The 9,991-nt window shown below is 50.3% G+C and overlaps 2 protein-coding genes across 2 annotated transcripts; one reads left to right on the top strand and one right to left on the bottom strand.

Moving 5' to 3' along the window:
- Positions 1 to 1,225: 1,225 nt before the first annotated feature.
- Positions 1,226 to 5,757, top strand: LOC123406023 (ATPase family AAA domain-containing protein 3C-like). The gene is made up of 8 exons (XM_045099526.1): positions 1,226 to 1,573; positions 1,664 to 1,759; positions 2,251 to 2,361; positions 2,804 to 3,113; positions 3,390 to 3,480; positions 3,560 to 3,869; positions 4,569 to 4,717; positions 4,920 to 5,757. Exons 1-8 carry the CDS (start codon positions 1,313 to 1,315, stop codon positions 5,422 to 5,424), a joined length of 1,833 nt encoding a protein of 610 aa, XP_044955461.1. The 5' UTR covers positions 1,226 to 1,312; the 3' UTR covers positions 5,425 to 5,757.
- Positions 5,758 to 7,400: 1,643 nt separating this feature from the next.
- LOC123406025 (zinc-finger homeodomain protein 7-like) lies at positions 7,401 to 9,579 on the bottom strand. Its single transcript, XM_045099527.1, has one exon. It carries the CDS (start codon positions 9,068 to 9,070, stop codon positions 7,685 to 7,687), a length of 1,386 nt encoding a protein of 461 aa, XP_044955462.1. The 5' UTR covers positions 9,071 to 9,579; the 3' UTR covers positions 7,401 to 7,684.
- Positions 9,580 to 9,991: the final 412 nt, after the last annotated feature.

Here is a 9,991-nt window from a genome sequence, read left to right on the forward strand (position 1 = left end):
CCCTTAGTGTCTTTTTTTGAACTTATGGTCAGTTTATTAAAACTCAAATAATAGTTACATCTTTAGCCAGTTCGGCTAAGAGAAAATCAGGAGACTTTCTTGCTAAAGATTGTGCCACCATGTTGGGCAGTGAACAAAAGGGGTTGGTCCAATCCTTTGCGCTATGCAGAAGCAATTAGCGATAGTTGTGTATGGATCAAGTATTTCAGCTATCCCATTGCAAGCATTAATAAGCTCTCGACAATCAGATTCAAAAACAACATGTGAGCATCCTAGTTCATTCACGCGCATCATTCTGTTTTCAAGAGCTAACCCCTCCACCAAAGGAGCATCGACCACACCACTTTGCGAGCAAATATCCCACAATGATAGATGCTGAATAGTTGCTAGACGTCGGCGTTGGTCACAAGTAAGTTTTCAAAAATGATGTTGCGAAATCTATCAGTTCCAAGTGCCCGATTAATCACCTCCTTCATCCCCAGAACTCTCCAAACTTCTCTCGCTCTCGTGCATGCAACCATTAGATGGTGGATATTCTCTGCACCATCTGACAAATAGGACACTGTCCAGAAACATGAATATGTCGACTTGCTAGCACCGAAAAGCATGGTACGATCCCATGTAGAGCCTTCCAGCCAGATATTTTAATTTTACTTAGAATATTTGAGTTCTAGAGGATTTTTCACACATGATTGCTAGTGGAAGGACCTTCATCCGAACCTTTGAGGCGCCCAATAAACTGATACCTCCATTCGATGTACTATGCTGATCTAACCGAAAAATTATAACTCTTTTATGCCAAGCAACAAAATCATCAGTCATGTTTGCACTTAGGGGTAATCAAAAAATCCTTTCAACACTCACTGGGAAAGAAACTATCTCTGATTATATCCTCACCGCAAAATCATCAGTCATGTTTGCACTCATGGGTAATCAGAAAATCCTTTCAACACCAACGGGGAAAGAAATTATCTCTGATTATATCCTCACATCCCAATCTCCCGTAGTGTACAGCACGGTAGCAGCTTTTCCCCTCAAAGAAAAAAAATGCGTTTCCTTTCTTTTTTTTTGCTTGAATCTTTTCTCCAGATGATATATGGGCCGTCATAAATGAAAGCGAATATAACCGAATGATACCTGGCGAGGCCCAATACAGGCCCATCCAGCAGTACTCTCGCTTGGAAAGCAAGAAAGAAGGTTACCGGAAAACTCCCCCATCGACGGGAGCTCCCCCTCTCCTATTTCTCTCCAGTCGCCGCTTAGCCAAAACCCCCGAGAAAACCCTCGCGCCCCAAGCTTCCCCCCACCCACCATGCGCCGCCTACTCCGGCCGGCGAAGGCGGCGGCCTCCGTGGCCGCCGGGGCCGCGGTATTGGCGTCGCTCGGCGAAGTCGCGTACGCGGATGGCGTCTTCCCCTTCCGCCGCCAGCCCGCCGCTCCTCCCCCGCCGCCTCCAGATGCCCAGCCCGCCCCCGCCGCCGCCTCGTCCGGCTCCAGCGGGTTCGACCCCGAGGAGCTGGAGCGTGGGGCCCGCGCGCTGCGTAAGATCAATGCCTCCCGGTACGCCAAGCTGGTAAGCTGCTCGCGCTCTGGCCCCTTACGCCTTACCTACCTGGAGTGTTGCCCGTTCTGACGCCCCCGTTGTTGTTGGCATTGGCCCCAGCTGTTTGGGCTGATGCAGAGCCAGGAGGAGGCGCGCCTCGCGGAGATGGCTGCGGAGAAGGTCCACAACGAAATCTACTGGAAAGTCAAGGAAATCGTGAGTTATTCGCGGCCTTTCCCCCTTTTGATGCGAAAATTGCTCGATGTCACTCGATTCCAATGCTAGACTGCTCGAATTCATTTTACTTAATCCGCCTTTTGAGCATTCTCTTTCTGTAGTGTTGGAGTTCGCAACTTCTCTGAATGAAGAGCATCTGATTCGTTAACCATTAATTTGCTTAGAAAGCTTCCTGCAACAACAACAAGGCCTGCTTAAGAAAGCAGAGCTGTTAACATTCTCGTCTGGAAAAAAAATCTAGGGCCTGACCATTCAAGTGGTGTAGGTCATAATTCATAATAAATCGCCTGCTTGATCCTTGTGAATAGCAAAGTATCACGGATTTAGAACTTCATGGCAATTAAAACTGGAACAAATGTGTTATGTGGTATAAAATTTCATCTGTGCATCTAGCTATGATGATGCATTGAGCCGTTGTACATTGCTGCTGCCAATACACTCATACTTTTGTGTTGACCCTTATCTGACAGGAGGCGAAGCGGAAAATGGGTGAAGAATATAGAGAAAATTTGAAACAGCAATCACAACTTGAGGCACAAAGGTTACGCTACGAGGATGAGTTGGCTAAGAAAAGAAAGCAGGTATTGAATCTTCCACCCTCTAACTACCTTTGCTAGGGCATGCCGAACGCAGGTGCTAATAGGGAGGCGCCAGGATGGATATCTGATCGATTGGCAGTTAGGCCATCCATTCCTGGTGGATTCCTGGCGTCACGTGAAGCGTTGACGCAAAATATAGAATCGGGCGCCTGTGCCTCTTGTGCCTTGCGGGATGAAACGCTGCTGCACGATGCAATTCTATTAGCGCCTACAAGTTAGCGTCCAGCGTTGAAACAAACACGTGCTTGGATATTTCTTTATATCTACAATAGTTTTTTATTTTCCTAAGCGCCTGTACAGGCGTCTTGCGCTGAAGATGCCCTTCATGTTTATATCTATGTTAAGTTGGTGCTATTTCCGGTGGTGCCTTGGGTTTATAAGGAGAACATCAACACATGATTTAATGAAGCACCTATTTTGACAGGAAGAGCGTGAATCTGAAAGACGACGGGACGCTGAACTTGTAAGGATGCAAGAGATTGGTGCCGTAAAAAGAGAACAAGCTAGGCGTGCCACAGAACAGAAGATTCTAGAGCAAGAGCTACAGGCTGTGAAAGAAAAGGCTAAAAATGATCGCGAGACAAACAAAGAGAATGCTATTTCTGATGCTAAAGCTAAAGCTCATGAAGCAAAGCTGACAGAAGATTACAACAAAAGAATGATTGTGGAACTCATGAATGGTGAAAAAGAAAAATGGATTGCTGCAATAAATACCACCTTTTCACATATAGAAGGTTTATATACATCACTACTTTGGTCAATCTTGCAATTTTCAATTATTTGATCAGCATTCTTATGTTGAATTTTTCTTCCAACTTAAATGAATAAGATTACGCATCACTTAGCGTCCTGTTTCTACATTATACCATGTCTGTTTTCAGCGGAGACCTTTCTTAGGTGTGCTTTAGATTTCATATATGGATTGGGATTTCAATTTTTTAAAATAAAGAAACCATGATTATTCCAGTCTTGCTCTAATTTTGATACTAGTTTCTCATGTGGAATTGCAGGTGGGTTAAGAGCATTATTGACTGATAGGAGTAAGCTAGTAATGGGTATTGGAGGAGTCACTGCACTAGCTGCGGGAGTTTATACTACTAGGTTTGTCTGGGGATCCTATCATTTCCTTGTAACAAACAATGGTATGGACATGTGATGGTTTTATTTAATTTTCATCCAGGGAAGGAGCCAGGGTCACATGGGGTTACGTCAACAGAATTTTGGGTCAGCCTTCACTGATTCGTGAATCATCAAGGCGAAAGTTTCCATTGCCAGGTCTTAAGGCTCTTAAACCTAGCTCTGCATCTCTGTCGGGAGGTGCGGCCTTTGACAATGTTATTCTTCACCCTTCACTCAAACGAAGGATTGAACATCTTGCACGAGCAACTGCAAATACGAAATCTCATGATGCACCATTCCGCAATATGTTGTTCTATGGACATCCTGGAACTGGCAAGACTTTAGTAGCCAGGGAGATGGCTCGCAAATCTGTAAGTTGATACATTTAATCTCTTGCACTATCAACAGAGAATTGTTTGCTGCCAACGCTCTTTTTCGGTCGTACTGTTGAGTATTTTCAAAACCTGACTAGATGTAACTTGATTGTAAATTTAAATTTAACTAAATGTGAATTTTACGAAAGAAATCCTGGCGAATCAACTTGAGCTATATGGCAGTTTTATTTATTGTGAAGACATGCTTTCAGGTTGGACCTGTGTCTGGACTTACAAGGCTCATTTGCTTTGTTGTAAGTCAAATCTTTTTAAATTTGGCTGAGTTTATCAAGAAAAACATCAACATCTGCAGTACCAAATCAGTAACATTAGATAGTACATTTCCATATGTATTTTTATGAAGTTGTGGCTGTTAATACTTTTCTTGGTAAATTTGAACAAGTTTGACTCAAGAAAAACCAAATGAGCCTTGTAAACCCGGACGGAGAGACTATGCGGCAACCATACTGCTCATCTTTTCATTTTCGTATTGAATGTTTTAAGTTCAAAAGAGAGTACAATTGATGAAGTTCCCTTGTCTAAGACCAGGAGCTGTTGAAACTTTACTAGTGGGATACTTCTGTTTTGTAGGGAGATTGACAGGAATTCCATTTCACATTGAAGATATTTAAGTAATTTATGCATGAAAAACTTTCCCTGTATCCACCAATGCTCACACCATTGTACCCTTCACAGGGCCTTGATTATGCAATGATGACAGGAGGAGATGTTGCACCCTTAGGATCAGAGGCTGTTACCAAGATCCATGAAATCTTTGATTGGGCTAAGAAGTCCCAAAAAGGCATGCTTCTTTTCATTGATGAGGCTGATGCATTCTTGTGCGAGTAAGTTTGCAACTCAATCACTTTCTTACTACTAGTAAATCTTGTAATTATCAAATATTAGCTACTAGGTCTAAGCATACTTTATTTCCTGTCCCAGCTTTATCCACCTTATCTTTTTTTTTTTTTGGGGGGGGGGGGGGGGGTATACACACACATCAATTTCGTTAATATATCTGTTTCTTTTTTCCTTCTAATTCACTAGGCGTAACAGTACCCATATGAGTGAAGCTCAGCGGAGTGCTCTCAATGCACTGTTGTTTCGAACTGGTGACCAATCAAGGGACATCGTTCTTGTCCTTGCAACCAACCGACCGGGTGATCTTGATGCTGCTATTACTGACCGAATTGATGAAGTTATCGAGTTTCCCCTGCCTGGGGAAGAGGAGCGGTTTCAGTTGCTCAAGTTATACTTGAACAACTATATGCTCAAGGAAGATGACAAGAGTTCTCCTTGGAGGACACTGCTGAAGAAGCAGCCGAAGAAGATACATGTACAGGACATAACCGATGATCTACTCAGGGACGCTGCGCGCAAGATTGATGGCTTCTCTGGCAGAGAGATTGCGAAGCTGATGGCCAGTGTGCAGGCTGCTGTCTACGGGAGTCCTGACTGCATATTGAATCCGCAGCTGTTCAATGAGGTGGTTGAATACAAGATCGCCGAGCATCAGCAGCGCATGAAGCTTGCTTCGGACGCCGCAGCTTGAGCAGCGTTGTAGATCTATCTGGAGGTCGCATTATTCCGGACTGATTGAGGCATGGTACTGAGATATAATCGCCTCCCACCTACTTCTGATAGCAGCTATGGTTTCGAATTACAGTGGAGACAGAAAATCTTGCGTGTCACAGGTTAGTTCTGTCAATTTTGTTGGATGTGCTTGCCTGTGGCGAACTTAGGTAGAGTTGTCCTTGAGACCTTCTAACAGGGTTGAGATATAGCCTCATCTTGGTTTCTTACCTGTTCAGTCGGCCTTGGTAATAATCTGTACACTTGGGGATGATGTTTTGGTGCTAATTGTTACTAGAATTGAGCAGTTGAACTGCGATGGTGTTTCTGTGTGGACTCCGTTCTCTTCTCAGGGTTATCTTACTTCGAAGGTGTCTCCAATTCATTAGTTCTTCCTTTAATCAGAAAATTCAGAAACACAATGCCGTTCATGTCCGAGCACTTAGAGTTGTCCTCCTCAAGATTTACAGTGGGTAGACCTGTGTGTCATCAACATGTAACTGCATTTGAAATGCCCATGGAACTGAGAAGGAAATGAAAGCTACGGGGGTGCCACCGGAGCACGGTCCCCCCAGTATCAGTATCAATGATGTCCACATAATAAATGATGTAGTTTCCGTTTCCGGTCTCACCTTCACACCTCTAGGTACATTACGTACCATTGTTCTTCTCCTCTAGCAACAGCAACAGCAACAGCACGTTAGTCTTGTGTAAATAAATCTCATCTGTAACCCAACCATCAAGGCTGAACTATACCCAAGTACAGCGCGCCTGTAGATCTCGTGGCGGTATTGAAGTTCCACCAGGTCGCTGTCATGGCGCAAGGCACGACCTGCCTTAACCTCTCCCCTACCACACCACCATACCAATTTTCTGTAGGTTCCAGAACCCCATCCATCACCAAGCATTGGTGTTGAAATTCAACTCGTGATCAATCATTTTCCCTTCCAAAAGAAGCTCTTTTTTTTTCCTCTTTAAAAATAAAATGTCCACAAGACGCTTGAACGAAAAACACAAGCGACTACCCTTTCATCAGGACTATGGAGGGAGGGAGGGAGGGAGGGAGATGGAGGCACAAGTACAGGCGCGTATCATCATCATCGCGCTGGTGACCACACCCACAAAACAAAACAAAACAAACCGTAAGATGAAATGTCATTGCCAAAAAAACGGAGCGCATCACCGAATCGAATCGCAGAGCCGGGATGGGCTCTTGCGATGCAAGCCTTCAATTTTGCCGACAATGTACATATCATCATTCACTTTGCGCTGCCATCCACCCAACACGCACACTCAAAACGCAGGCAGGCCGGCGGGGCTTGCTTCCCTTTGATCAGCTTCTGACACACACAGTCCGCTCTCACATGCGCCTGCTGCTGCCTTCTGGCCAAAGTCCAACAACTTTGACACCACCACCACCATCACCACCACCGGAAATCAGGGAGAGGAGAGAAAGAAAAACACGAGAGCTTTGGCAGCAGAAGGCCATCCATGGAGGAAGCAGCAGCTCAAACAAAATTGCCTCCCGGAAAGGCTGCCAAGACAACTTAGGAAAGGGGATTACCGGCAGCGGCCCCACCCAATCAAGGCAGAAAGCTAGGGCAGAGGCTTAGAAAACCCTCCTGTAATGACCCCCTCCTTAATCGTACTTTGCACACCAAATGACAAACCCCCACGCCTAAGTACATTCCGAGCAAGCAAAGGGCCCCTCCCTCCCTCTCTCACCCCAATGCTCCCCTCTGCCAGAGGGAATCCAACAAGCCCGAAAAGCAAAGTCAAAAAGCAACGAGTGCCCAAGCCAAGACGGGCGGGTGCATTGGCAATGACAGTGGCATTGCATCAAGAAATGCCACTGCCACTGCAAGCCTGCAACTGCATACATACAAGCGAGCACGGGCACGCATGCACTACAGCACTAGCACAAAGAGAGAGAGAGAGAGAGAGAGAGAGACCATAGAATCTTCAATGTAGTAGTAGTAGGATCTAAGCAAGAAGCATTTGGGTTCACCATGCTAACCTAACCGTTGTTATTTGTCCATGGAAGCAATGAGCAAGAGGAAGATGGAATGCATGCATGCATGCCTGCCTCATCACATTACTGGTCTACTCCCTCCTCCTAAGTGACTGCCGACGCATGAGTTAACACCTGACAACGATGAGGTTACGGGAATTACACGGGATAAATAAAAATTGCTAATGGCTAATGCGTCCTCTAGCATTGTGTCGCTGCTGCTGCTCGCTCATGCGCCGTGCTGCTGCTGCTGCTGCTGGTGGGGCGGCGGCGGGTGGTGGTGCTGGTGGTGGGGAGGAGGAGGAGGAGGATGGTCGTGGTGGAGCGGCGGCAGCGGCTGCGAGGTCTTGGCGAGGTGCTTGTTGTTGTGCATCCACACCTTGAGGACGCGGCGGGGGACGCCGACCTGCGCGCAGAAGGCGTCCACCACCCCGCCGTCGGGCTTCTGGACGCGCCAGCCCACGCGGTGCGCGAACTCCAGCATGCGCTCCTTCTGCTCCGGCGTGAACTTGGTCCGGAACCGCTTCTTGCTCGGCGCCGGGGGCGCGGAGGCCGACCCCACGGCCGCCTGCGCCTGCGGCGGAGGCGGAGGCGGCGGCGGGGCGCGCAGCTCCTCGCTCGACGACTCGGCCAGCGCGGCGGGCGCGGACATCGGGGACGCCGGGACGGCCGGGCGCTTCTGCTGCATGTGCGGCGGGGCGAGGAGGAGCGGCATGAGCCGGGAGTTGGCGCCGGCTGGGGTCGCGGAGGGGGACACCACGGCGGAGGCCGGGGACGGCGAGGGCGAGGGGACCACCAGCACCGGCTCGCGGCGGTGGAAGCTGCGGTGGCAGCCGCACGCGGCGCAGGCCAGCGCGGCCACCCCGTCGCCCGGGGACGGCATGAACTCGCCGCAGCCGTCGAGCACGTGCGCGCCCATCCGCGCGGCGTGGTTCCGCAGGCACTCCCTGTACCTCCACGGCAACGGCTCCGGTCCCGTGGCGCCACCGTGCTCGCCCGGTGCCCTTGTGGAGGAGCCGGTGACGATGGCAAGCGTAGGCGGCGGGGGAGGCATGGCGCCACCACCAAGAACGCCGTTTCTTGCCGGCTCATGCTGGCGCTGGCGCTGGTGCTGCGGCTGCTGCTGGTGGTGGTGCTGGCGGTGGGCCTCCCCAGGTGCTGCCTCCACCGTTCTCTCCCGCTCCCTCTCACTGTCCATCCTTCTCCGGTTGGGATGCTGGTGCTGGGGCAAGAGGAAGCCGGGCGGCGCCTGCGGCGGCGGCGGCGGCGAGGAGACGAGGGAGGAGTTGGGAGGCAGGAGGGGCCTGGAGAAAGCGGCTGCCTCCATCAACGAGGAGGGCGAGGAAGCAGCCGCGGCAGGCGAGCCAAGAACCTGGGGAGCTCGGCCGTGCATGTGCAGGTGCTGCGGGGGCGCGGCCGTGGCGGGCGCCGTGGTGTAGTGATGACGATGATGGTGCTGGTGCTGGTGCTGGTGCCGACGGTCCTCCCTCATCACCCCCTCTTCCTGCTCCTCGTCTTCCTCCTCGTCCTCCTCCTCATCGTCCTCCTCCTCTTCCTCCTCCTCCCCGTCCAGCTCCTCGTCCTCCTCCACATGCGATGGCCTCTTGTACTCCATGGACGGCTCGCTCCGGTGCGATTAGGACCGGAGATTCTTTGCCGTGGTGTGTTTCTTGGGCGGTGGGGTTGTTGGGGCGTGCTGTGCTGTGCTGTGCTGTGTTGTGACTTGTTCTAACTTGTAAGCTGGAAACTTATAGCTAGGTTTGTGGTGGAGCAGGGAGGGGGGTGTTGGCCTCAAGGGGGAAAGAGGGCAAGGGAGCTGAGCTTAACGGAGGATGATATGGTGGCAGGCTGGTTAGCGATGGGTTATTAGGGTGAGCATAGTGGCGGTCAGTAACCACATGGCATCCATAAAGCGGGGAATGTCTCCTTGGGAGAGAGCTAGCTATCTACTATCTGCATCTATCTATCTCTCTATCTATCTATCTCGCTAGCCCGTCTTATCTATGTCAAAAGAAAGAAACCAGGGCGAGCAGGAAGCGGGGTGAAGGGAAAGAGGGCGCGCGCGCAAAGGGGTTGGCGAGGTGACGGCAGAGAGAAAGTGGCCGCCCGCTGCCTGCTGGGAGTGGGAGTGGGAGTGGGGTGCGGTTTTGCTTCAAGGAGCCTAGCCTAGCCTAGTCGTGCTGGTACTACTACGCCACTGCACTGTGCACTCCACGGGTGATTTTCAGGGAGAGGGAGGGGAGGAAGAAGCCCATGCCCTGCGCGCCGACAGGGCCCATGTTTCGCCACCGCGCTCCCACGGGAAAGACTGCAGCGCGATGGATCGCCATTGCTACCAGCTGCGTTGCTGCCGTCTCTGCGTGTGCATGGCGTGCCCTAGCTAGCTTCCTTGATGGCGCAACGCTCCAATGCTCGCCCTGCGGTGAGCGGGCGACCGACCGATCGAGCACCGCAATAACTGCACGCGCCGTGCCGTGGTATTTGCCTGCCCCTGTTGCCAACCCCCCACCATTGACCCCAACTACGCCCATGCCTC

Source organism: Hordeum vulgare, chromosome 6H (genome assembly GCF_904849725.1).
Source record: "Hordeum vulgare subsp. vulgare chromosome 6H, MorexV3_pseudomolecules_assembly, whole genome shotgun sequence".
Classification (NCBI taxonomy): domain Eukaryota; kingdom Viridiplantae; phylum Streptophyta; class Magnoliopsida; order Poales; family Poaceae; genus Hordeum; species Hordeum vulgare.